The 26,087-nt window shown below is 33.2% G+C and overlaps 1 protein-coding gene across 5 annotated transcripts; it reads left to right on the forward strand.

The window, feature by feature from the left end:
- Window positions 1-16,590: 16,590 nt before the first annotated feature.
- Window positions 16,591-23,967, forward strand: LOC120275675 (probable protein phosphatase 2C 60). 5 transcript variants are annotated; one of them, XR_005541127.1, is made up of 7 exons: window positions 16,591-16,742; window positions 16,837-17,239; window positions 17,634-18,001; window positions 20,205-20,441; window positions 22,652-23,070; window positions 23,407-23,568; window positions 23,679-23,967. XR_005541127.1 is itself a non-coding variant. In XM_039282338.1 (5 exons), the coding sequence occupies exons 2-5, from the start codon at window positions 16,921-16,923 to the stop codon at window positions 22,904-22,906; spliced, it is 1,179 nt and encodes a 392-aa protein (XP_039138272.1). In that variant the 5' UTR covers window positions 16,591-16,742; window positions 16,854-16,920; the 3' UTR covers window positions 22,907-23,395. The 5 variants fall into 5 exon arrangements, 1 of the variants encoding a protein (XP_039138272.1); XR_005541126.1 differs by having other exon boundaries at window positions 16,854-17,239; XR_005541128.1 differs by having other exon boundaries at window positions 16,854-17,239; window positions 23,684-23,967.
- The last annotated feature ends 2,120 nt before the right edge of the window (window positions 23,968-26,087 follow it).

Consider the following 26,087-nt stretch of genomic DNA (forward strand, 5'->3'; position numbering starts at 1 on the left):
TTAAATTTTTATCTAATGATTACTATGGGATGTCCATAAATTTTAAATATAGAGATGTTGCTAAATCACGCAATTTATATATATACCTCTTTTGATTGTGAAAATGAACAAAAATTCAAATTTTAAATGAGAATATTAAATATTAATTTTTTAGAAAAAATATATTGGATAGATTGCATGTGGTCTTGCCAAATTAGTATGGATTCTTGCATGCACCTTACAATAGTAACCTTTTTTTGTTGGGCAGAATGCTAGTGACAATGACACTAAACAAAATTTGAGAGAGAAAAAGCAGGAGAAAAGGCAGGTTGGCAAGCAAGGTGCCCACCCACCCATCTGTCCATGTGAACACTTTCACTCCCCATGTTTTGTTGAGACTTGCATGGGTCTATGTTCCACAGAGGCCAAACTTATCAATTCAAAGCCTTTGGGTTAGGGTCATGAGTCATGACAATGTCCTCCATTACAGTACTCTTGCTAATTTCTAGCTTTAACAGATGCCTGTGCAGCCCATCTAACCAATTCCAACTCTAACTTTTGTTTTACTTAAATTATATTTATAATGTAACATAATAATATTATTTAATTAAATGACGAAATGTTAAATATATATATATATATATATTGCATTTTTTTCTTTAGTGGTTTAAATTTATTAATTTGATGATAATAATATGTCGTGGACTTTCAAAGATGGATTCATAGAGGAATAGATAGGAAGTGGACGACAGTGACCACTATATTAGAATTGTGCTTTTATGTTTTGGAAAGATTCAACATAATCCGTAAGCCAGGAATGGTGTGGAATTTGGTGCCCAATGAATCAAGTTTTTAAATATTATTATTATTATTATTATTATTATTATTATTATTATAGCATACGTTGTGTATTTATACAAATGAACGGTGATGTGGCATAGCATGCAAGCAACTTATGATACAATATTATCCATAAAAATTATATATATATACTAGGTTTAAGAAAAATGTATATTTTCAAAGCTTATTATATAACTACTTTAAATATACGTATAGATTTTTTACTCAATATGATCACACTAAGATAAAAGCAGCAATAGGGTGGGAATTCCTTGAGCTCATCGTAGGGGTGGGGATGGAGCCCAAGTCGTCCCAGTTGCCCTAAATGGGGCAAGAGTGGGAAGTGCTCCCTAACCCCAATAAATGTATATATATGCATATACTAAATTTTATATTAAATATATTTATCATTCAAAGTTTCACTTAATTACTTTAATTTTTTTCTTTGAATTCTTTTTCTCTCACTCTCAAATATCTTCATGCCATCACTTAGTGGAAATTAATTAAACTTGTGCGATCATATAAATATATCCTCCTAAATATCATAGTTGTGTACCTCTTATTTCTTTAATTGATGAGTCCAAATTAAATAATTTTAAATTGGTAAACTTGTATTAGAAAAATTGATGAATTTGCTGTTAAGATAATATAAGTTTGATTTTAAATATTGAGATTTATCTTTAAAATGAAAAATTAATTCCTTATAAAAGAATTTCTTCATATTAAAAAATTATTTACTTATATCAAATTTAATTTTCTTATTAAATATGCATAATATATAATTAAAAGATAAAATTTTCTTACTAAATCAACTACTCTTTATAATCCAAACTACAATTATTTTACATAAAAATTATAATAATAAGAATAATAATAAGAAATAATTCTAACTTTTAATCTTATATAGTTAAAATATTAAAAATCTATTAGATTTTTTTAATTAAATTTATATAGCATATGGACACTCGGGGGACAGGGATCTCTATCCTTTTGGGGACCGGGATGGGGACATAGTTCCCCTTATTAGGGAGTCAAGGACGGGGTTCCCAATCCCCATTACTGAGGGGAACAGGGATGGGGAGGGGCTTCCCCATCCGAGCCTCACCTTGTTACCACCCCTAGACCAAGACTGGTCCAATGTCTTTTCCCTATCATAGAAATGAGGTTCTCAAAGTCATGCAAATAAAAAACTTTGGGAGAAATTCTTATAATTATGTTAGAAAAGAGACCATGGAAGTTTAGAATGAAATGATAGTGAATTTTAATATGCTTAGTACCAAGTGTACAAAGAAAGCGACAAAAACAAAGAAGATTACTGGTCACATAAGCTATTATTGGTTGTTTGTTAATTTTTCATAAGATAGAAGAGGATCCAAGTATGACAAAATATCCTTAGTGGGAGTGTTGACACATGAAATATGTTACCTAATTGGATTTAGAGTGTTATCTCATCAAAGAGGGCAAAATTCCTTAATTTTAAAAAAGAAAATTTAGATAAGTCCTTAAAAGAGAGCAGCTAGTAGAATCATTTTCAATGAGAATGGCATCGTCGACATAAACCAAAAGAGCTAGGAACATCTCTTTTGGTATAAGTGAAAAGGGAAGGATCTTCTAGAGAGTAATGAAACTCATAAGATTGGAGTGCTTTAGAGACTTTAAGATACCAATTTCAAGATGCTTGATGGAGACCATAAAGGATATATAAACTTCTTTAGAATGATGGCCATGGAGAAAAGCATTTGTGATATCTAATTGAAATAATGCCCCTTTGTTGTAGACAAAAACTTCTAAAAGACACTGAAGTATTACGAATTTGGCTATTGGAGGATAATTTCATGTAAATCCAATCCATTAATTTGTGTGAATCGAAGACCAACCAAGTAAGATTTATAATGCTTAAGTATCTTTTATTCATGATATTTGATATTGCAAACCCATGTGCAGCTAATTAATTGTTTATTAGCTAGAAAAGGAAGAACATCATATGTGTGATCAACTTCTTAAGCATTGACTTCACGGGATATTGCCTTCTACCTTAGTTTATGTTATCCAGCTTGCTAAAATATGGTAGGTTCATTATTTAAATCAAGAGTCACTAGAGGAGCTTTACAAGTAAAAGAAACATGGTTATAGGATATGAAAGAGCAAAAAGGATGAGACATAACTTAGGTATCATGAGTGGATGGATCAAATAGAATGACTTCATCATAGACACATGGTATACAAAATCATTGTATTGAGATGAAACACAACAAGTGTATTACAAGATGGGTGACTTTCAAAACAAAAATGCTAGATGCAATATTATTTAGGCAAGGAAAAGAAGAAAATGAAATGAAGTTAGAACTAAGTGAAGAAGAGGAGGTAAACTGGTGGAGGGACTATTATGGTAAGACGTATCGCTAGTAGGATGGAAACATCATGGATAAAGGGCTCATCATTAGAAAACATGGTTAGCATAGGAAGTAATGTAATAGAGTGAAAATTTATATAGAGAACTCTTGCCTATAAAAACACAAGATATGAATATTTTAAAAGTAAACAAATCATAAACTCGCCATCCTTGTTGACCAAAACAAAGCCAATAAATACACATCAACATGCATCATTATCAAATTTATTTGGTAACTATTGATGTGCATTGATGGACCATGACAAATATGAAAATGCACGTGTTGGACAAGTAATATAGTGTGCTACAAAAACAAGGTTGTCAATCCACGAGGATTGAGAGTATTAGTACTAGCTATTCTTCTATTATCTAACCTAATGAAAATAATGAAGGATGAAAGATTAAGAAACTAAATTAAACTCTATTGAAGATAATAATAAACTAGAGAGAATCAGGCATGAGAGGGGGATATCCAAGCAAAGAATTCTCTAGGATTTCGATTAAGCCCTAGACTTGGATATCGAATTGGTGATTGAGCTAGATTAAACAGTGGGCATTTCTAAATTATGGCGACCTCTTTATTAAGGCGATCAATACCTAATCACATATGGAGCAAGATCGAAATCTCTTTCTAATCAAGACTCCTTATGATTGCATTAGTACTCTTTGAATCCTGAACTCAAAAGGATTGTGGGAATTAATACCAAATTACCAAATCTCTAGGTGTACTCATAACTCCCTTCAATTGTGGTAGATCTATTCGAGAATAATTTCTCAAGCTCTAATGGAGGAATTTGGCATGAAATTTGGGCTCTCATAACCTAGAAAATCACAAGAACAAAAAATGCATAGTTGAATCTCGATCAAATATCAATGATAGAAATATTAACATCTTAGGGCTAATACAAAATAATTCCTCAAGTTCATCTATGTCTGAATACTTATAAAATTAGTTCCTCATGATTGAGGAATACATATACAATTCAAAGGAAAACAAATACACAAAAATAGATATAAAGACTCCCTCAAGTTCGCTGGCTCCTTGGATTGATAAAGTCTGCAGAAGATTCTCAAATATAGCTATATGAGTCTCTCCCCGAATAGTTCTTTTGACTACTTGACAGCTTTTCATGATTGGTGATAAGATTTAAAAGAAAATCCTTCTTTGTTCACTCTCCAAAGACCGAAAATCTCTATAGAAAGATGCCCCTCTCCAAAGATAGGTCAATGAAACTCTTTGTCAAACCCTAATAACTTTTTTTTAATAATAGACCAATTACCTGATAAATTATGATCTTATGCTATGGTGTATGGGTGGGTATCTATTCGAAGATTTCACAATTCACATAGCACTTTGAGGAGTCACACGGACGTAAGGATGTCAGTGTATCACTCAGGTTATATGTTACCCCCTAAGTTTTCCTGTAAGCTCACTCTTGAGGTACCTAATAAGTTCTTTTCTTCTGTTCTGCCATCGAAGGTTCACACCTTCAAACATATGGGTGTGTGGCCACCCGCGTGGCTCTCCAATTAACTGTGAACTTGATTAATGCACTCCAGAGACATCTCCATATACCATATCTATACCCTGAATGCATAAAAATAACAACTTAAGTTCTAGATGGATCATAATTCATCAAATTTACATGCAATAAAAAAGGGGCTCTCAAAATAATAATAATAATAAAAATGCTTTTTAAAGCACTTATAAACAAAAAGGAAGATAAGTGCTTGACCTCAGGCCTCCACAAGAGGGAATCCGAACGGTCTAAGGCAAAATTTCATAGTGTAAAATAAAGCATGTAAGCTCCAAGAAGATAGTTATACATTATTTATAGGCCTCACTACGTGTGTGTTATCCTTTGTTTTGAACCATTCTTAACCTAGATCAATTATGTAACTCGAGATTTATTAACTTCTTCATCTTCTTCTTCTTTTTGAGTGGATAGTAGTTTTGACATATCTCCTAGGCTAGGTCTTTCTCTTAATAGGGCAATTAGACTTTTTAGGAGCGGCAACACACGCCAAAGGTGTAGCTTTTTCTACCATCTTAATAAAGACACACACTTTGAGATAAACTTCTCTCTCAGTAGGGTATATTTGGTTGTATACTAGGTATCTAACTTTCCAAGAGTAAAAACTTAACACACTTCAAAAGAAAACTGTGTTAAATAATTTTTTAAAAAAAAAAAAAAATTTAATCCCTACATTTGAATTCCGACTAGATATATCTCTAATCATAAAACATATTCCAAGTGTCTAGAGTGCTATATCGGAAATATCATGTGCTCAAAAGTATATGAACAAATCAAAAATAGAGTAGAACTAGCAATTAAAGCACAAGAATAAAAACTTAACACTTATCATTCTCCTAAACTATTATAAGCCTTAATTGGTTTGCACAAAACATGTGGATAAGTACTACAAATTCCTAAACCTTTCCCTAACACTTAAAGTCATGTATTGTCCTCACTGTACTCAATAAAGCACAAAAAGGTAAAAATATATAAGCAAAATTCAACGGAGGTCAAATTGGTACTTCCCTAGTTAATTGATGAAACTTTGAACAATTTGAACCTCAGAACCAAGGGTGGTTCACTCTTGTCCGCTCTTATTGAGGGATGTATGACCAGTTCCAATGATTAGGACTGGCCATATTACTCCTACTTGCAAGAATATTATTATTGGTACAGTCAAATTTTGTGAAGCATAAAAGGGTTAAATATAGCTTAAAAAGATAAAAATAAAAATAAATAAATAAAAATTAACAAGAAATAAAACCACTAATAATAACAAAGTACAAGTTTAGCAAAGTTGTGTCATTACTGACTAAGATGTACAAAATGATAGTGAAGCATGAAATAAAACTAATGTAAGATAAGATAAAAAGATAAAAATAAAGATGATCAAAGCTTGTGCCTTATGTAGCAGGGTCCTTCTCCTGTGTTGGGCTCGATGATATTGGCATGGTGGATGGGTGTAATGGTGCAACAGGCGGATGGTGCGAGTGAGGATGTCAAGGATCTGCGCAATATAACCTGCATTTCCTCTTGCACCTCTACTATACGGTGCTACGCCTCACGAATAGCAATTTACTCTTATCATAGTCACTCAACAGGTCCGTTGAGTCTCTCTAGTTGGCATGGTAGAATGAGGGTTGCCATGTTATGGCTACTGGGTTCTTCGGAGATGTTGATACGGAATCAGAGGTATTAGAAAAGGAAGAGGGATTTGTGGAATCATCCTGACCACTATCTAATCTCATCTCCTCAGTGGCATGGGTGAGGATGTACCTGAAACCTCGCCTTAACACCATCCTCATCATGTAGAGCATGGCGAAAAGGGAATAGTACTATGAACTTTCTCCATGCCTTGGATGCGCTCGAACATACCTATGCCACGAACTAGTAGGGTGATATAGGGTCTAAGAAGCAACACTCTACCGTGTGTTACTGGCACTGGTCAAAAATGCAATCTACCAACTTGTGGCCTAGGTAAATTAGGGCATGCTTCATCATACTATAGAGGAAGTAAAGGCCCTGGAAACCCACAACTCCAATATTGTCCCCTTATCATCTCAGCAAAGTGTGCAAATATCGCTAAGCTAACCAAATCAATTGCAAGCCTTGGTTATGCTAGGCTCATAACCTAAGGTGATCTAGCTCCAACAAGATATTAGAGTGGGTGTGGTAGGGAAGTTGATCACCAAGTCCTTTTAGTGGTGCATGGTAGTGAACTTGGCGTCAAACAAACCCATCATCTCTAAAAACTGAGTGTAACTTAGCATCATGGTCTCTTTGAATAATTGTAGTTGAATAGCTCTCTGGCAAGCAAAGCTCATCTGGGTTTGATTGGCCTCAAAACTGCTTAGAAACTCTAGTGCAAGCTCTCTATATGTGAGCTCAGCAATACTAAACATTTGATCCCATCCTCCAAAACTAACCAACTCCCTAATCTCCTAGGCTACAACTAGCTGCTTATGAATATCCCAATCAATAATTTGAATCTGGCCAAAATTCCTCATTTATAGAAGCTCATATCTCTCTGAATGTTTAGTGGTGGCAAATTAAAGGTCAAAGGGGGCTTTTGATGATGTACCCTCCCTCTTTACCTCTTTGGCAGCCTAAATGTGGTCTTCGTCATCCTCAGCATTTTCCTACAAAAAAAAAAATAAAAAAAATAAGATCAAAGTAAACTTCACAAGATTTGATAGGGATAGGCTTACGGCACTAAGGCTCAAGTTATCGTCGTAAGGATGTCTACATTGGTCCTCTACAATCAAATCCATACAAAAACCTTCTCATTCATTCAATAAACATTTTCTTACTTACTATAAAGCAAAAAATCATTAAAAGACATTGAAAAATCAAATAGCAATTCAAACCTAGGGTTTGGATGGGGCAAATTCAAATCAAAAGAGAAATTGAAGATATGTAAAGTGCAATCACAACTAGAATACCCTAAAATGTGTGAAAGAAGTGAAGGAGTTGATTTTGAGGTGAAGGAGAGGAGAAAACTAGCAGTGACTCAAAAAAATGTCAATGAAAACCCATAGGCTACTATCTTTGTTTATACTTGGGTGTTTATGGGACACCACATGGGCATAAGTCTACCTATGCAATGAAAATTCATACTTGGCTCTTCGGTTATCATTAAGGTAATAAGCATACCTGCATATTCACCAAATTATTGCATACTACTAAGGTTATGGCGATGAAGGTGCTAGTCTACTGTTTTGGTGACCTCTTATGGCCAGGCGCTAGCAAGATCTTGGAATTTCCACACATTTGAAGATTATGGCTATAAAGGTGGTGGTGTACTCCTATGGCTGGATCAAACAAACTCTTACACACATAAGGATACTGATGTACTCACATGATTCCTTTTATGGCCATGAAAGTGTTGTGGTGCCTCTTAGGTCCCTTATTTGATGATCTATTGGTCTTAAATTAGTAAGAAGATATCTCCCTGATTTACAGTTAAGAAGGTATAATTCTTAAAGAACGGAAAAGTGTCCCCTTTATCTCCTTTTCAAGCCTGTTATTCAACATCTTGGGCACTTTTGTTACTCTTTATCATTCCACTCCCTTCTCTCATTTTATCCTAGTTTATCACCTCTTGTTTTACTGCTTTGAGCATTCAATTTATAGCAATCTAAGTTTGGTGGAAAGAGAAGCTTCAAGTATCTCTAGGGTAAACAGTAAGGCAATATGGACAAATTGCCTAATCTATTAGCTCCCCTTTGATTAACTTTCTATGGATCAAGCTTTAGAAGAAAGCTCAAGTTGGTGCCTTAATGAGTTTTTCTACTAGTCGTTCAAGCCGATTTAATTCCATTTATTGTACAAGCCTAAACTTAATGTCCTAGAACCCACATAACTAAGCATTCTCCCATATCTTGTATAAACATCCTTTTCCATTGTGAGGCTTACAAAGGCTGACATTCTTGCTACTATAAGTTGAAGAGGCATTAGGTTAGTGCTTTGATCTTTTCTTGAAGGACTTTATACTTCTAATCTAGGTGTCCTCTTTTTGAAAGAGGTGATAGGTCCTAGCAAGGGTGTTTCACTTTGCACTTTGGGCACAATCTCACTTTATTTTGTTTTTCTTTGACTAAAAATAATGGTTATGCTTGCTCATTGCCATGACAAAGCTTTTAAGGTTTTTTTGTAAATGTCTCAACCTGTAGCACAAATATGTTGATTCAAAATTTGTCCCCTTTTAGGATCAAGAAAAATCCTAACCGACAAGTTGAATGAGATGATATCATTAATGATGTCAATTTATGGAGATTGGTCAAATCCATCTTGGAGGTTGGCCTTCTTGTATTCCATCTTGTGAGTCCTTAATTTTATAACATGGATAATAGTATAAATGATAGTAGTATTATTTTGGATATTTAATTGCTCGAGTTAGAGATTTGTGTTTTTTTTGTTAAGGGTTTACATCCCGTTATAAAGTGAGTATCCATATTGTGTGAGATTTGTAATTTTTCTCATATGGTCATGTTCCATTTTCGAAAATGGATGGCTTCATGACACATGTCCGGATATACTATTTGGATTTATTTATTTATTTATTTTTGTGCCATAGTAGGTGGAATATATTTCTATACCAATCACACAAGAGTGTAGGTTTTACATCCATATATTAACATCTCCTTTAAATATCTACTTTTCTGCATAATTTTATTTTATAATTAGAGGTCTCACCATTGATAAAAAGAATTATAATTGGAAATGTATTTGTAAAAATTTCAAATCATTTAACTGTTTTTGTAAGATTTTTCAAAATTAGGTCATGTTTTATAGCAAGATGATTGCACAAGAAAATTCTATCATAATTTAGAATTTGATATTGTATAGATTTTTTTTTCATTTTTGACAAATTTTTTATTATTTATTTATTTATTTATTATTACTATTTGAGGATATGTCTTCTAGAGACATCCGTGGATTCAAAATCTACCATTAAATTAGCATCTAATGCCTATTCGGTGTGATAATAGATGAATGGTTTAAACCTTTTGTTTTCATCATCACATGCTTCATACCCATTGGCTTGGTTCCATGTGCCCAATATAGAGTGTAATTATGATATTTTCATTAAGACCAACCATAAACTTGGTTAAGTGCACTAAGTAAAGAAAATTCTTGCATGGCGGATTCATTAATTATGTCTTCACATGGTTATGATGCTATAAACCAATAGTTCAAATATATCTTATATCTTACTACTACATATGTTATATCTAATGAATTTCTAGCATGCACTTGTAGGTAAGACTTTCTAACTAAAGTAAATTCTATGCTAAATCCATGTGTATATATTCCCATGTTGGTGGGTTTTATCCATCTTGATTACCACACACAACATATATATACATACATCCCAATAAATCAGTGCAACATACTCAGCCTTAAAAAGAAATAATTTAAGAAATTATTGTATACACTAGTGTGTTTTACAGGCAAGACATTCAATTATGAAAAATTCTAATGCACCAAATTCATTAAATATGTTGACATGGTCATGATATAATAATGTAGCTACTTAAATCCACTAATGTTATTGTGTACCACATGTAGAATGAATTAGAATGCATTTAGTGCAATTAAGCATACGGAAATCTAAAATAGACAATATATATATAATTAATAAAGAAAAGATAACTCATAATATAAATTTATTACGAACTCCACATATCTCCATAGATTTACATGGATAAATAATTAAAATGGTACGATAAAATAACATCTCAAGTTAAATATTAAATTTGAATAAAGGTGTTAACCAATTAGTGCCACTTGCAATACTGGACCTAGGGCCAAACTCGACATGGACCCTAGGTTGTGTTGGCTCTAGGGTCACAGCTTGCACGATGTGCTGACACAAGAAGGCCTACCATAGCCATGCAATCTCCCCCACCTCTTAATAATTCTATTATAAAGAATATATCTAGAAAACTATAACTAATTTCATTAAAATAGTTTTCAATAGGACATGTGAGAAATATTTATAAGATATACATATATATAATATTAAATTTTGAAATTGTTTTTTTATATATTAGTGAAAAATGAATAATTTTTTGATAAAATTTGTGAAAAGATTTCTCATTCATCTGTATATAACGACTTGATAAATTTTGTCTCTAATAAAATTCATACTGTTTAGTATTTACAAAAATTACTTTCGTTTTAGATACATTGTTATTTTAATTTTGTTAATATCCTTCTTAGATTTACTTATTTATTATTACTTTTTTAATAAAAATTTTCATTTTTTGAGTTTTTTAGAATTTCATTTTTAAATAAAAATAAAAAGTAACATTAAAACTAAATTGGCCGGTGCAGCACACAATTGACCTTGTTGGGATTGGTTCTAACCCAATGGAAGTCCTACCTTCGAGTGTTAGTTGGTCATGCTGCCAACCTAACTGGGAGGTATTTGTGCCACGTCTACTATACACATTGCTTGGTTTGTCTCAGATAGGCCAGTAGAAACTGTTTAACACCTTGAAATCTAAACAACCCATAGCAACGTTTTTCTAGAAACTAACCATTTCTAATACATCCCCTCGAGTTAAGCATGTAGTGTTCAACTTGGATTTGGTAATACAAATATTAAAGTTGGAAACAATGACAGACCCACTAAAAGATTTTATGGTGCTAGGTAGAGATAAAGAGATATTTAATAATGCTAATAGTATGCTTGTAAACATGCTTGCATCAACAACAAGCAAATTCATGCTCACATCCTTAAGAGCAAATGAAAGGCTCAATTCTGCACATAGAAGACAATACATCAAATGTAGTATTGAAAGTCTATGTCTTGTCTATTTTTGGAGGGGTAGTCGCTACAGTTAAGATTCTTGCGATTTAATCTTGAAATCAAACCACTATGTTACCATGTTGAAATTTAAAATGTAAAATATATAAAATTAATAAAAATGAAATAACTTCATAATATAAATTTATTAACCAAAATCCTTAAAGCTTCACAAAGAGTTGTATGGACATATATAGGGTGAATGATCAAGAAAGTAAGATAATATTGAAATCCTAAGTTAAATATTAAATTTAAACAACCTAAATCTAATCTAAAATTGGGATTGAATGCTCTACATTTGTGGAACATATTCAAGTGATATACGTCAATCCATTTATTTGCCATGTCTACCAAGTAGATATTATATGATTTTAATAGATCCATCTACAAGTTGGTCACATTAATACTTATTATCAACACAAAATCAAAGTTTTTGCAAGATTGCTTACTCAAATAATTCATTCAAGAGTACAATTTCCAGATTATACAATAAAAAAATGTGTATTGATAATGTAGATAAATTTATCTATAAAAAATTATTGTATGTCAAATGGAATAATAATTAAAAATCATGTCAGTCATATTTATATAAAAAAATTTGCTTAATAGAATCATTTATTAAATACATCTTTCTAATAGTCAGGCCATTACTAATGAGAATGAAACTTCTCATTTTGGTATAGGGCTATGTGTGTCATCTACAACACTTGTACACATCATTCCAACAAAATATTATAAAGTCTCTCTGTTACAATTAGCTTTTAGCTAAGAGCCAAATATTTCTCAATTTAAAATTTTTGAATGTATGATATATATATATCCTGATTGTTCCGATACAACACACAAAGATGGGTCCCTAAAGAAGGTTATGAGTATATGTTAGGTATGAATCACTTTCTATTATTTGATATCTTGAACCATTGTGTAGATAAATTTAGGAGAATATTTATTGATTGTTATTTTGATTAAAAAAGATGTTCCAATAGTAGGAGAAGAGAGTAAGAAGTTGGGGCAAAAAAAGAAATTACTTGTATATCATAATTATCATCACCTCATTTAGATCCTCACACAAAACAATGTGAACAACAAGTTCAAAAGATAGTTCATACCAGAAATCAACTGTCATATATAAATATATTGGCATATAAAAAGTTACTAAATCTCATATACCACTTGAAAATGCTTCAATTTAAATTAACTAAGGCTTAGATAGAACACATAATTAGTGTGAATGAAACTAAATCATAGTTGAAGATTGAAAATCAATCGGTTCCTAATTAAGAAAAAAAAATCCTCCAAGAAGGGAGCAAATGATTAAAATGGTTACATTGCGGTGGCAATTACTCAAAAACCAAAAAAAGGCTCAAGTACTTGAAAATATTAAAAATGAAATATCTCAATAAGTTATGTTAAAACTAGAAATAGATGGAACCAAAGAGATATAGTTATCTATTAACATTTTTACATATAATATACTTGTAAATATTTTATAAGAAAATAAGGATCTTAAAACTAAATCAAAATAAATAAATAAATAAACTAAAATAGTTGTAAAGAGATGATTGACCAAAATGGAAGACACAATCTAAACAAAATTGAATTCGTTCTTAAAACGTGGGTAAATAGCTAAAGATATAAAGGTAGTGTAGTAAATGAGTGTTTGTTTGAAAAAATAAAATAAAATTAAAAAAAAAACTATAAGATATAAAGCATAACTTATGGCATGAGGCTTTTTTTCATAGGCCTGGCTTTGATTATAAAGAGACATTCATCTGTGGGCATGATTTATGGTATGATTTATGATTTAAGATTTAAATATGCGTAAATTAACATACTTCACTACAGTTCTTTTTCATGGATGACCTTCGAAAGAACGGTGATATATATGTATATATATATATTCAGTAAATTCACATTTAAGTGATAATTTGATATATATTCTCACTAAAGCTAAAAATTTGAGAAGTTAATATACAAGATTAGAATATATGGCTAAAAAATATTAAGTAATATTATCATGAGGGAAAGTAAAATGCACACTATATTCTTTTTTCGTTGATCAAGGTTTTGTCTCATTAGATTTTTTTGGTAAAATTTTTAATGAGACAACCTATTACAAGTCACTAAGATGTTCCCACTTCTTTTTTCTTAGTAAGGATTCAATAAGGCACATTATCTATCAATGAACATCCAATATGGAGTGTTATATATACAATATTTTATATGTTGTCCAAATTCGATGAGATTGAGGTTTTTATTTTAGGCAAATTTAACAAAATTGATATCATAAATTTTTGCCAAATTTATGGAATTGAGGCAAGTAATTGATTAAGATATTATTATGTAACTCTTTCTATTATTGTTTGGTAGGAAAATCTATAAATAGAGATTTTGAACAAGCAGCGTTGTACTCACTCACAATAAAATAAAGACATTTTCTCTTTTCTTCTCTCAATTTCTTATTTTATCTAGTTATTGCTTCCTCTTATTTTTGCTGAAGTATTTTACCGTATATCAATTTGATTATTTTAGTAGTGAAAATTAAGCATGAGAGGTATGGTTATTATAACAATAAGTAAAACTAGTTTAGTGACTCTACTATATAGAATTATATGGAGATATATTACAAAGTTATATATTTTTGCTAATTATTTAAAAAAAATACAAAGATAATTAAGTAATTTACAGTTTAATTATATCATATTCCCAAATATATTCATAATGAACTAAATAAATCAATATAACGTACTTATCAATATCCCAATATGAAATAAATAAGTTGAGCAAAAGTTAATTGGTTTGGGTGATTAACCACACCATTTTCGGGCCAAAATGAAGATGTGCAAGGCATTAACTCAATATACATCCTTAGAGTTGAGGTGCTTGTTGTTCTTCTTTTGAAAAAAAAAAACTCAATATAGCATACTTATTAAAGCAGTCACATTTTTTAAAGGTCTCTTCTAGGGCATTTTAATCAAACTCTCCTATATTTTAGGTTATTAAATGTTTTCTTCATCCCATAGCCAAAATCTTAAATGACACTGGTTAGAAATAAAAGGAGTCTATTCTTGTTTGCCAAATGGGTTTGTTTTTAAATTCCAAAGCATTTTTAAAGTTTGTAAGTTCTATAATTCTATAATTCATGCGAATACCAAGGTAGAATACCCTATTTAGTCTCTCTAATATAGTTAATCTACTTCTTTAGTCCCTCTAATATAATTTGTCCATAGGAAGGACTTACATTTCCCAAATGTTAAAATAAAAGGACCTCCCTGGGACAAATTATAATAGAGAGACCAAAGGGGCAGATTGACTATATTAGAGGGACTAAATAGGGTATTCTACCTAATACAAAACTTATTTAAATATATGATTTTTTTTTTTTTTGACAAAAGCCACAAACACCGCTATATAAGAAGGTGTCAACGGAACAAGCAGGTACGATGGTGCATCAGTTATGGGATTTAATAATTTTACTATATGCACGTCCATAAGATATTTTAGGAACCAAGTTGAGTTAATAAATCCCCCCTTCCCATGCAACCTGTGAGGGAAGGGAAACGGCATCCTCCCACAAAGGACCCATAAATAGTGAATAAACAGTACTATTGACCCAGAAATTCGATTTTGGGGCTGTCCACTCATCATTATCATAACATTGCACTCCACAAAGTAGTGGTTGTTAAGTAAATGCTATTGTTATATTGCTCTTATGAGTGAATGTTACAAAATTGCAAATGATAAATATGTCCTCACAGTTTCGTTTAGTTTCATTATTTTAGGACATTTTTTTATTATTATACTCATTTTTTAAATTAAAATAGCCAAAATATCATTGTTATCTTAAAATGAACACAACGCTCCTATTTCCTAAAATGATTAAAGTATCCTTATTATTTAAATACCCAAAATAACTTTATCTTTTTAACTAATCACCACCAAGATACTTGCAGGTTTTAAATTACCCAAAATATTGTTATATTTTTAAAGTGACAAGATTTTTTTACCATATTAAAGCGATCCAAATATATTTACTTTATTATAATTTCAAAAATTCTTAGCATCTTGAATTTTTTTTCCTTTTTTTGTCTTTATTACACTTTTTATATGATTTTTTTTTAACAAAAGAAGACAAGTTATCTAAATTAATATTATCAGAGGAAGTTGATCTTTTAATTTTTCACTTAGCAAAGTAAAGAGTCGCAATCCTTCTCACGTGAAGATGACTTTCTCTTTTTACTCCCTCAATGCCTTTTTATTTATCTCATTTTAGAGGAGTTTTTTTTTATTTTCTTTTTAACTATTTAAAAAATTTATGAGATGTTAAATATTATTTAAATAAGAGTAATTTTGAAAAATTGATGTAATTTTTATTAAATTTTAGATTACCAACTAACTTTAATCGACTTTCTTAATCCATATAAATTAGTTAAAATGAACAAGAAAAAAAGACGGAATGAACACTTAAAGATTTGACTTGTTTACAAAAATAACCACTGCTTAATGTAGTGGAATGTTATGAAAATAGTGAATCGACAGATCTAGGATTAAATTCCTAGGTCGACAGTATTGTTGTGGTATTGCACATATACTATTAGCATCAATGTTCATGCACGGTTCATATAAGTCCTTTATTAAAGGATGTCGTTTCCCTTCTCTCTAGGACTGCATGGCATGGTTCTTGAAAAATTTTTTACATGTGCATATAATACGACTCTAATCTACCCATATAATATCTGCCCAAGTTAATAAATTTTTAGAAGTCATTAAACTATCATAACTAATGTACTACTGTCTTTTGATATTCTCTTATGAGGCAACTCTTGTTGTCTTTGTAAATAAATAAAAAAAAAAAAAAAAATCTATTTGGCTTCTTGGAACTCTGGTCAGGTGTGGCGGTGCCGTAGCATGGACTTAACTCGGACCATTGGGCCATTGGGTGTGGATGGCTAGTGGGGCCCATCTATTGAGCTGGCCCTGTGCCCTCATCCCTTTGTTTTATTTATAATGCCCTTCTTCTCCGCTTATGTTATGACAGACCCTTCCACTCTGAATAAGAAACACTCCAAAACTCCTTTTTTTCCCCCCTCCACCTCCCCCCCTTTTTCTCTCTCTCTCTCTCCCTCTCTCTCAAGAACACCAAGAACCACCACTCGTCGTCCTCTTCGATTGATCTCCAGATCTGATCCCCGTTTCGAAGGTCTCACTCTTTTTTCTCTGAAACTGACATCTGTTTTTTTTACTTTTCATTTGATGTTTGATGTTTGATTTTGTTCATTTGTTTGATTTTGAAGTGGTTGTGGATTTATAGGTATTGGATTGGTGGTGTTGTTGAATTTAGGTTGAGTTGTGAGGGTTTTTTGAGCGTGAGATGAGGGATGTCAGCATTGTTGATGAAGATTTTGAGCACTTGTTGGCAGCCGACGAGTGATCGGTACACCGCTGCCGGCCTCGACGCTGCTGGACGGCAGGATGGGTTGCTGTGGTACAAGGACATTGGTCAGCATTTGAATGGAGAGTTCTCTATGGCTGTTGTTCAGGCTAACAATTTGCTTGAGGATCAGAGCCAGATCGAGTCTGGTGCTTTGAGCTTGCTCGATTCTGGCCCCGTTGGGACCTTCGTCGGAGTCTATGATGGGCATGGCGGCCCCGAGACATCCCGGTTTGTCAATGATCATTTGTTCCAGAATCTCAAGAGTAAGATTCCAAGCTGGAGTTTATCTTAATCCACTGCTGTGTGTATTAGATTTGCCAAGTTTTCGTCTTTGGGTGTCTAGAATATTGTGTTGGAGTGTTTAGAGATGATTTGTTTATGCCTCCATTTCATCTGATTGTTTTTTTTTATGATTTGAATTGAGTGTGGGCATTCTGCATGTATGGCATTATTGTCTGTGTTTTTCTTGGATTTCTGGCTACAGTTCAGATAATGATTATTGTTTCATATGAGCAGAACTATCGAACATCTCATTGCATGTGCATGTTTGTTTTAATTCAATCCAAATGCTTGAAATTAATTAGGTATATCGGGAGTTAAAATTGGATAATTGACTGGATTTATGTAATGCATGACAATAGAGCCAATTTATGACAGGATTTGCAAGTGAGCAACAGTCAATGTCAGCTGATGTCATACGGAAGGCATTTCAAGAGACAGAAGAAGGGTTCCTTTCTGTAGTCACCAGACAATGGCCTCTTATACCTCAGATAGCTGCGGTGGGCTCTTGCTGTCTGGTTGGCATTGTTTGTAGTGGAACCCTGTATGTTGCTAATGCCGGGGATTCACGTGCTGTTTTGGGTAGGCTTGTTAAGGCAACAGGGGAGGTCTTGGCTATCCAGTTGTCAGCAGAACACAATGCGGTTCATGAGTCTGTGAGACAAGAATTATACTCTTTGCACCCAGATGATTCTCAAATCGTGGTTTTGAAGCATAATGTTTGGCGTGTGAAGGGACTCATCCAGGTATTTATTTATGTGCAGAATATTCTATTGTCTTATCTATATGCACTGTGCACCATTAGTTGCAGTTATAGAATTTCTCTTCCACCATTACATGAAATGGTAACTCAGAAAGTTCTTATCAAGAATGTTCTTTATTTTTAAGGTTAAATGTCTGGGTTAATCACTACAAAGGACTTATTTTTCATAGCAAATATTTTATCCACCATGATGGCGCATCTCAAAGTTTGATGTCAACTCTTGCATTTTGAATCTTGGCAACTGCCTACTTTCAACGTTCAAGTTTTCACTAAATGTGTTCTGAGTTTGACTTGCATTAAATGGCTGTTAATAGAGAAGTTGGTGGTGTTCATTGCTATATTTCAACAAATTCAAGAAATCCTTATAAAAAGTGATGATAGTATAATATCTGTGGCAACTTCATTGTGATATCATGATCCTTTATGGTGGGAGGCATGAGATTACGGGATAGACAACTCATCTTGAACATTTTGATGCTCTGCCATTTCACTTGGGTACATGCTTCTGTAGTTTATATAGGACTATTTGTTGGTGAAATTTTTGGGTTTTTTCTTTAAATTAATATGATGATAGTTTAATATGTTCTTTTATTATGATACACAGTTTACTCTCTTGGAATTGATTGTGCTGGATTTTAGTTATTTATTTACATGTTTAGTGAGTACAGTTTTGAGAAAAGATTGAGTGCAAGCATGTTAGTGCTAGTAGAGTCTAATAAGAGCCTGACAGATAGTTTCTGCTTAAACCGACTTAACGCATGAAACAATCAATTTCGCATAGTGGTTGCAGTTTGATGGAGAATATATGAAACAATCTGTGTTGTTGGTTTCTAGGAATGTAGTGTTTATAGTTCAAGAAAGCTTGTACATAAGGTGTATGATTTGCCAGTGAAATTCAGTTGCAGTCTGTAAAGCTTTAAATTCTTATGCATGCATATGTACTTAACCTTTGGGAATTTGTGGCTATTTGTCTCAGTTATCCATCTGTTTTTATGAACATCTGCATTTGCAATTTTTTAAGCCGAGGCTTTTAATGTTATTGGTTTTATTAGTTATTATTGTACTCTCACATGGATGAGGGCTTTATTTAAATGTTGAAGTACTGGGAAATTTTAATTAAATATGTGTGCATTCTCAGGTCTCTTTCATATAATTTTTATTCTGGACATATACCAATGTTAAGAAAAGGGCACTCACAATCCTACATGAGGATATCTTGAATGAGGTTTTGTTCTAGCTTTAGAATTTAGATGGAATCTATATTCTTGTTATACCTGTAAATGCAGAAGAAATTAGGTAAATATAATGTGAAGGAATGAAAGAAATTGCTCCCTCAAATTTCAACGAATTATACATGAGGTTCTCCATTCTTTTTCCTAATAATTAGGCATAATCTCAGAAACTGATCCATACTGTATTATGTACTATGCTATACATGTAAAGCTTGAAATGAATAGATTTGATCATATAATATTTGATAATAAATCCTTGATTTGAGGAAAGATAACAAATCATCAACCAATATTAGGAACTGAAGTATATGAAAATGCAAGAATCTGTTGCATCCTTTATACCTAAAGTATTATTCTTGTAACTTAAAGTTACTATTGATTGAATGTGTCATATATATATATATATATTTATATATATATATATATTGCTCAGAATGCTTTATCTGTGTTAATTCTTAAAAATAAAAAATAAAAAATTCTGATTGTCCTTAGATTACATGATGAGTACCATATATTGATAGTAAATCATATTATACATGAATTAATAGGTTCTGTTAACTTTAGATTGAATTGGGGGAATTCATCAGAGTCCTAAGTTGGTGAGGTTTGAGGACCATATTGTGACTAGATCCATGTATCAAACCTAAATGGTACTTGCCAAATAAAGCATTCGATCACCTTATTCCTTCTCATGCATAGGTTATCTTTTATTGGCTATTTTATATGCTTCCCCCCATTATGATACATGGCATAAATGGACAATATATCAACATGTTCTATTTGATACTAATCCTATCAGAAAGTTGTTTACGCAATTTTGATTGCAAGTGAAAATGCTGCAAAAGTGCCGGCATACAGAATACCATTTGATCTTCGATCTTGTGCTCTTCTGGTCTCTTACTGGGTTGAGCATTAGCTTATCGTTTTTTCTCACAAGTTGATCTGCTCTTCTAGGTCTCTAGGTCAATTGGAGATGTGTATTTGAAGAAGGCGGAGTTTAACAGGGAACCTTTATATGCAAAATTTCGTCTGCGGGAACCTTTCAAAAGACCGATATTGAGTGCTGAACCATCAATTACTGTGCAACAATTACAACCACACGATCAGTTCCTTATATTTGCATCTGATGGACTCTGGGAGCACTTAAGCAACCAGGAAGCAGTTGACATTGTCAAAAACCATCCACATGCTGTAAGCATCCATTCAGTCCTTTTGTTTGCTAAGTAGGACGATATACATTACTTTTTATGTTCTATAGGAAATTGCTAGGTTAGTAATTCAGATGATTAACTACTCAAGTTACATTTTTCCATTATTCTGATGTGCTTACATAATACATTATCCACTGGTCAATTAATTTTGTACTTCTTACTCTATTAATTTTGAGAAATGCCATTGGTCACTGTGTTTACCCATCCGGAGTGTGTTTATGCTTTCGCTGGGTGTATTGTAACCATTAGAATGGGACACAAGGAAATAATCATAAAAATTTATCATGTCAAGCAACTGTGGAGTCTAGACAGAGACAAGTAGTGACAGGAGAACCATGATGAAGATATAAACTGACATGACATTGGAAGGAGATGGAAATAGGCCAATTGAAGGAGACCTGGCAGCTGAATTAATAGATTTAAACATCCATCTATTATTTGAAGATGATAATTCTCCGGAACATGAAGAATTTCCTTTTTTATGAGTGTTAAATAGGGAACAGGCCTCAGTAAATTTGGATCACAAATGTCTGAAAGTGTGATGTCTCTTTGAGAATTTTTAACATTAATTGGAATTTGTAGGGGTGATAAAATTAATTCATGTTTTACAAAGGTTTTAATCAGAATAGATGTAGTTTGGTCTAGACATGCAATTATTGACCAAGAAACAAGAAAGAGAATGACAATGAAACTTACATGCTCTTTGCGTTGATATTGCATATTATGCTTATCTCTCACAGGACCACCTGTTTCTTTGCCAATTCTATGAGAAGCTTGTCTTCAAAATGGCTATTTATTTTAAATGCATTGTTGGTCCTGCAGTGTAGCTTATTGTTAATTTAGGTCCGTATGAATTAGAATATCCAATATGGTCCATGCGCAATTCATTTATTGTTCATACAGTTCGGATTATTGACTTGGCACAAATGTGGATTACTGGATTACACCTAAGATTAGAGGAATTATTTAACTAAATTTTTTAAGTACATGGAAAAGTTAATGCTGCTCAGTTGGTAGGTTGTGCCACTTCAGCTATTGGTTATGAAAATATTTTTCAGATTTTTTTGAAAATGGTTTTGAAAATTTCCGGCCTCCCTCTCTTATGTCACGGCTTATGCCATATAATCCAAAAAATCGCATGATATTTTAGAAAAATCTTTTGTATGTGGTTGCTGATTTGAAGTTGCTAAGTGAGGCTGCCATGCTGACTAGCATGTAAGATTCCTGCCAATCAAACTACTAATTGAATGAATCTTGTGTTATTCCTGTTGTTATTGCACTGTATGTGGACTGACAGTCATATTTTAGTCTATACATTTATATGGTATTTATCATAATGAACACTGTGTTTATCCTTGAAGGGTGCATCTCACATTTCTGTTTGCAATTAAAACAAAATCATATTTTGTGACTTGACTAAATATTTTACTTGAAAGAAAAATGATTAACCTCAAGGCAAAAGTGATTTTTTTTTTCTTTGTTAAATGACTTTTAAGATTCAGGGAAATGGGTGAATTATAAACTAGCCTTCTCTAAATGTCCTTTTCATCCTTCCGTGGATAGTTTATCTATCTATTTTTGTTTTGTATCATATCTTGTTTATTCTTTAGTCAGTGGTCCCTTTCTTTCAGGCATTGTAAATTTCATCCTTTGACGTGTCATTTAGACTGTGGATCAATTATGATTATTTTATACCTTATGATATAAGGTGTTTTCTCCTACTTATATGCTGCAATGTTGACTTTGGTGCACCAGGCTTTTTATTAGATTTTTAATATAAAAAGGCCAATTGATCTTTGAAACATTTTATGGGATTGGAGATATCAGGTTGTGGTTGATTGCATAGGAATTTGTTTTAAAAGGTAAGGAATACAGAAACAGGTAGAAAATAAAAAAGAAATTATGGTTAAAATTTGCATGTAGGATTTGTACTTGCTAAGCAGGATTTTCAAACTGATTAAAAAAACTGGCTTGCTATTGTTGGTTGTGTTCGTCCTCCATTTTTATTGTGGCTGATCCATGTCTATTTAATGATTGCGCGCTCTTTTTATCTTAAAGTTAAAATTGATTATGTGATCATAATAAAGTTGATCAATGTGTACCAACCAGCTCTAGTGAATGACCCTAACCTTGTTCTTGCTCTTGGCTTTTCTCTGTATGACATGGTTTGTGGCTTCAATAATTTTGCAGGGAATTGCACGAAGGCTGGTGAAAACTGCTCTTCAAGCAGCTGCAAAGAAAAGAGAGATGAGATACTCTGATCTTAAGAAAATTGATCGCGGAGTCCGTAGGCATTTTCATGATGATATCACTGTTATTGTGGTTTTCTTGGACTGGAATTTGATAAACAAGTCAAGCGCATATAAAGGATCCTCATTGTCTATAAAAGGGGCCGGGATCAATTTACCTGTGATTTCTTTTGCACCGTGTTCGACAACCACATAGCACTGACCATCACCTGATAAATTTTGGAGTGAAGTGTATATCATTTACTATCTACACCCATGGGCATATATTGTTATCGAGAAGGAAAGAAGACAGCTTTCTTGTTTTTCAGTCTTACCATGTAGTTTGAGGAAGTCGATTCCCTCTCATGCTTCAATGCCAGGGTAGGTACTTTCCGCTTTATGGTGGAGTAGGGAAGGAGATTTAAAGTGAACATTAGGTTATTTCTCATGATGTTTATTCTTTTAATTTTTGTTTTCTTTTTTGACATTTTTTCATTTTGTTTAATATCGTTTTTTGATGGGAGCTTTTGGCTTGTAAATTTTATGATCTGAACCTACCCTGAAGTCTAGTTTGTTTCCATACCTCATTTATTCATTTCAGGTAACCACATCTATGTTAGGAGACGGTAAAAGCAAGTGTCCCTCAACAAGCTTAGATCTATTTGTTCTATAATTTATTTTATTATTATTGTGAATTTAATTAAATCGACTGAGCAGGATGAAGTACAAGCTATCGGGTTGGATAAAGTAGTCTGATCACAGTGGCGTAGTCCGCCCCAATTCCTCGTCTTCATTGCCAATGCTTGTGATTTCACACTGTTGCATGGTTGCATTGTGGATGGACAAGCCATCACTGGTTCTCTGTACCAAAACTCTCAGGTTTTTCTCTATGAATGGATTCATGTGGCCATATATTTGCTTGTGTTCTTCAGGCCACTGCAGGGATTGCAGTGCCGCTAACTCTTGCATGACCTCCTCCTTCATTGTAGGGCAGGTTTTTCGGGTCCCTTTATGACACATCTCAGGCCGAGTTGCCCCCATTTTGAGCATCATCTTCATGTGCCATGGTTCCATCAGTAAATTTGGAGCTATTATTTCTTCTATACTGCCTTTTTCTAAGCTGCAGCTTGGCTGATCAATTGCAATCAGGCTTATCAGTGCAAACTACTGCCTTTTAACTTCTTTGGTTTTGGCTGTTTATATTATAAGAAAATCAGTTTTATTGCCCTTTTTTTTCTGTGCATATGAGAATAGGAGATCAAGAAAAATCGTTTGGGGTTGAATGGTGTAATAAATGCTTCTATAGTTACTTGTTCAAATGCCAAGCTGCTTAGGGTCCCTTTTGGTTGTTGTTCTTTTTCCCTTGTATTTTAGAAAAAAAACACTTGTAGGGTTATTTAAATGTGTTTGAATTACTTTATGGAGACGAAAGTCATAAGCAAGCAAGAAAACGGACAGTTTGAGAAGCCACTATTATGGTGTTTTTCACAAGGGTTTTCAGTACTGTAGGAGAATGTGTCACGTTTCTTTGACCAAAATATCTTTCAAAATTTATTTATTTATTTTTTTAAAGAGCCCCAGGGCTTTTATTGAAACAGAAAAGCAAAGTTACAAAGAAAAACAACAAAAGAAAGAAGAAAATAAAACCAACAAAGAAGAGAAAGTACAGATAGAACAAAATCTAAAAGAAGAACCCAGTATCAGCAAACAACTTCATCACCCAGCGCGGGAGATCAAGGCCAATGTGAAATAGAGATATTTGATGAAGATTAACTCCAGATACAGCAAGTTTAAAGACAACGCCCATCCAAGACTGGGGAACAACACGAATGCGAGGAGAATTAGCAGCTAAGAGGAGGCTATTAATATTAGTAATCCATTGAGCAAAATGCCAGGAGCAGACTGGAGAAGAAGTTCGGAGCAGATCCAAGACAGTTGAGTTGCATAAGAAGATAGTTTGCACGGGGGTAGAACGATCCACAGTAAGCTGCAAAGCGATAGAAAGAGTTTGAAGGTCCGCAGCAAGGTGGGAATCAGCAAAGGAAACATGCCTGCCTGCAAAGAAAATATTGAAATTAGACTTAGAAAAAATGAATCCTCCTTTGCAGGATAGAGAAGCCTGATTCCAACGCGATGCAGAGAACAGGAAAGGCCCATCCAAGCTGCAAAAGTTGTTAGAAAAGTTTATCCTGCAAGATAGATTTCCAACAATATTAATGTTTGAAGCAAGATTGACAGCTCTGCGAGCAATGAGGTAGAAATTGGGAGATATGCCACGAAAGATTGCATCACATCTTGCCTTCCAAATGTACCAAGCACCAAGAGCAATAATGGCTTTAGTTTTTGCAGAAAATTTAGGACTAATTAACCAATCACCAGAGCAAAAACCATCAGGGAACTGAATGTGTTTAGAGATAAGATTAGAGATAGTATACCAGATATGCTGAGATTTATAGCAGTAATTGAATAGGTGCTCAGACGTTTCAGAGTTAAGATTACAAAAGATGCACATTCTTCTGGGACCAAGATTAATAGAATAGAGAAAATCAGCTATAGAAATGCGGCCATGAAATACTAGCCAGATAAAAAATTTAACCCGAGGCATAACTTTGAGATTCAAGATTTTCCTCCAACCCACCCAGGTGGAAGAAGAAAGACAACCTCGATTTAAAACATGATAAACATTAGAGGTAATTTTAACAGAAAAAGTTTTATGGGCCCAAACCCAAACGTTAGTTGATTCAGAAATACTATGCCCAAGACAAGACAGAATATCTCTAGCATGAAGGCCAAAAAGTAAAGACAAACGATGCAAATCCCAGCTGCCATTAGAACATAAATCAAAGCAAGTAAAAGAATTAAAATCAAGATCCATGTTCAAAAAGATTGGTTTAAAAGCTAAATGAATCTCAAAGCACCAGGGGTCAAGAAGAATAGAAGTGATAGCCGGATTAATAACCCTGATTAAACAGAAAGGTTTAATAACATTTGCCGTACGACACAGGCCCTTAAAAAACCAAGAACAGTTCCGAGACAAAGAATCTCTCCAAAAATTAATCAGTCCGTATTTATGATGCACAATATTAACCCAGATGGAATCCGTGGAGTTAAGATAGCTGAAAACATGTTTAGCCTTAAGAGAATGAGTAGCAACACAAAGGTTCCGGATAGCAAGCCCCCTCAGTCTTGTCCTCAATTAACCGACACCAAGAAACCGCATGGATGCCCTTTCCATTGCCACCCTTGTGCCAAAAGAAGTTTCTAACAATCTTGGATATTTCATGAAGAACAGATTGGTAAACAGGAAAGACCGAGAGATAATAGACTGGGATAGCTAAAATGGAAGCATTAATAAGAGTAGATTTAGCTGCTAAAGAAAGGTTAAAATGCTTCCATCT

This window comes from Dioscorea cayenensis, chromosome 14, assembly GCF_009730915.1.
Source record: "Dioscorea cayenensis subsp. rotundata cultivar TDr96_F1 chromosome 14, TDr96_F1_v2_PseudoChromosome.rev07_lg8_w22 25.fasta, whole genome shotgun sequence".
Classification (NCBI taxonomy): Eukaryota; Viridiplantae; Streptophyta; class Magnoliopsida; order Dioscoreales; family Dioscoreaceae; genus Dioscorea; species Dioscorea cayenensis.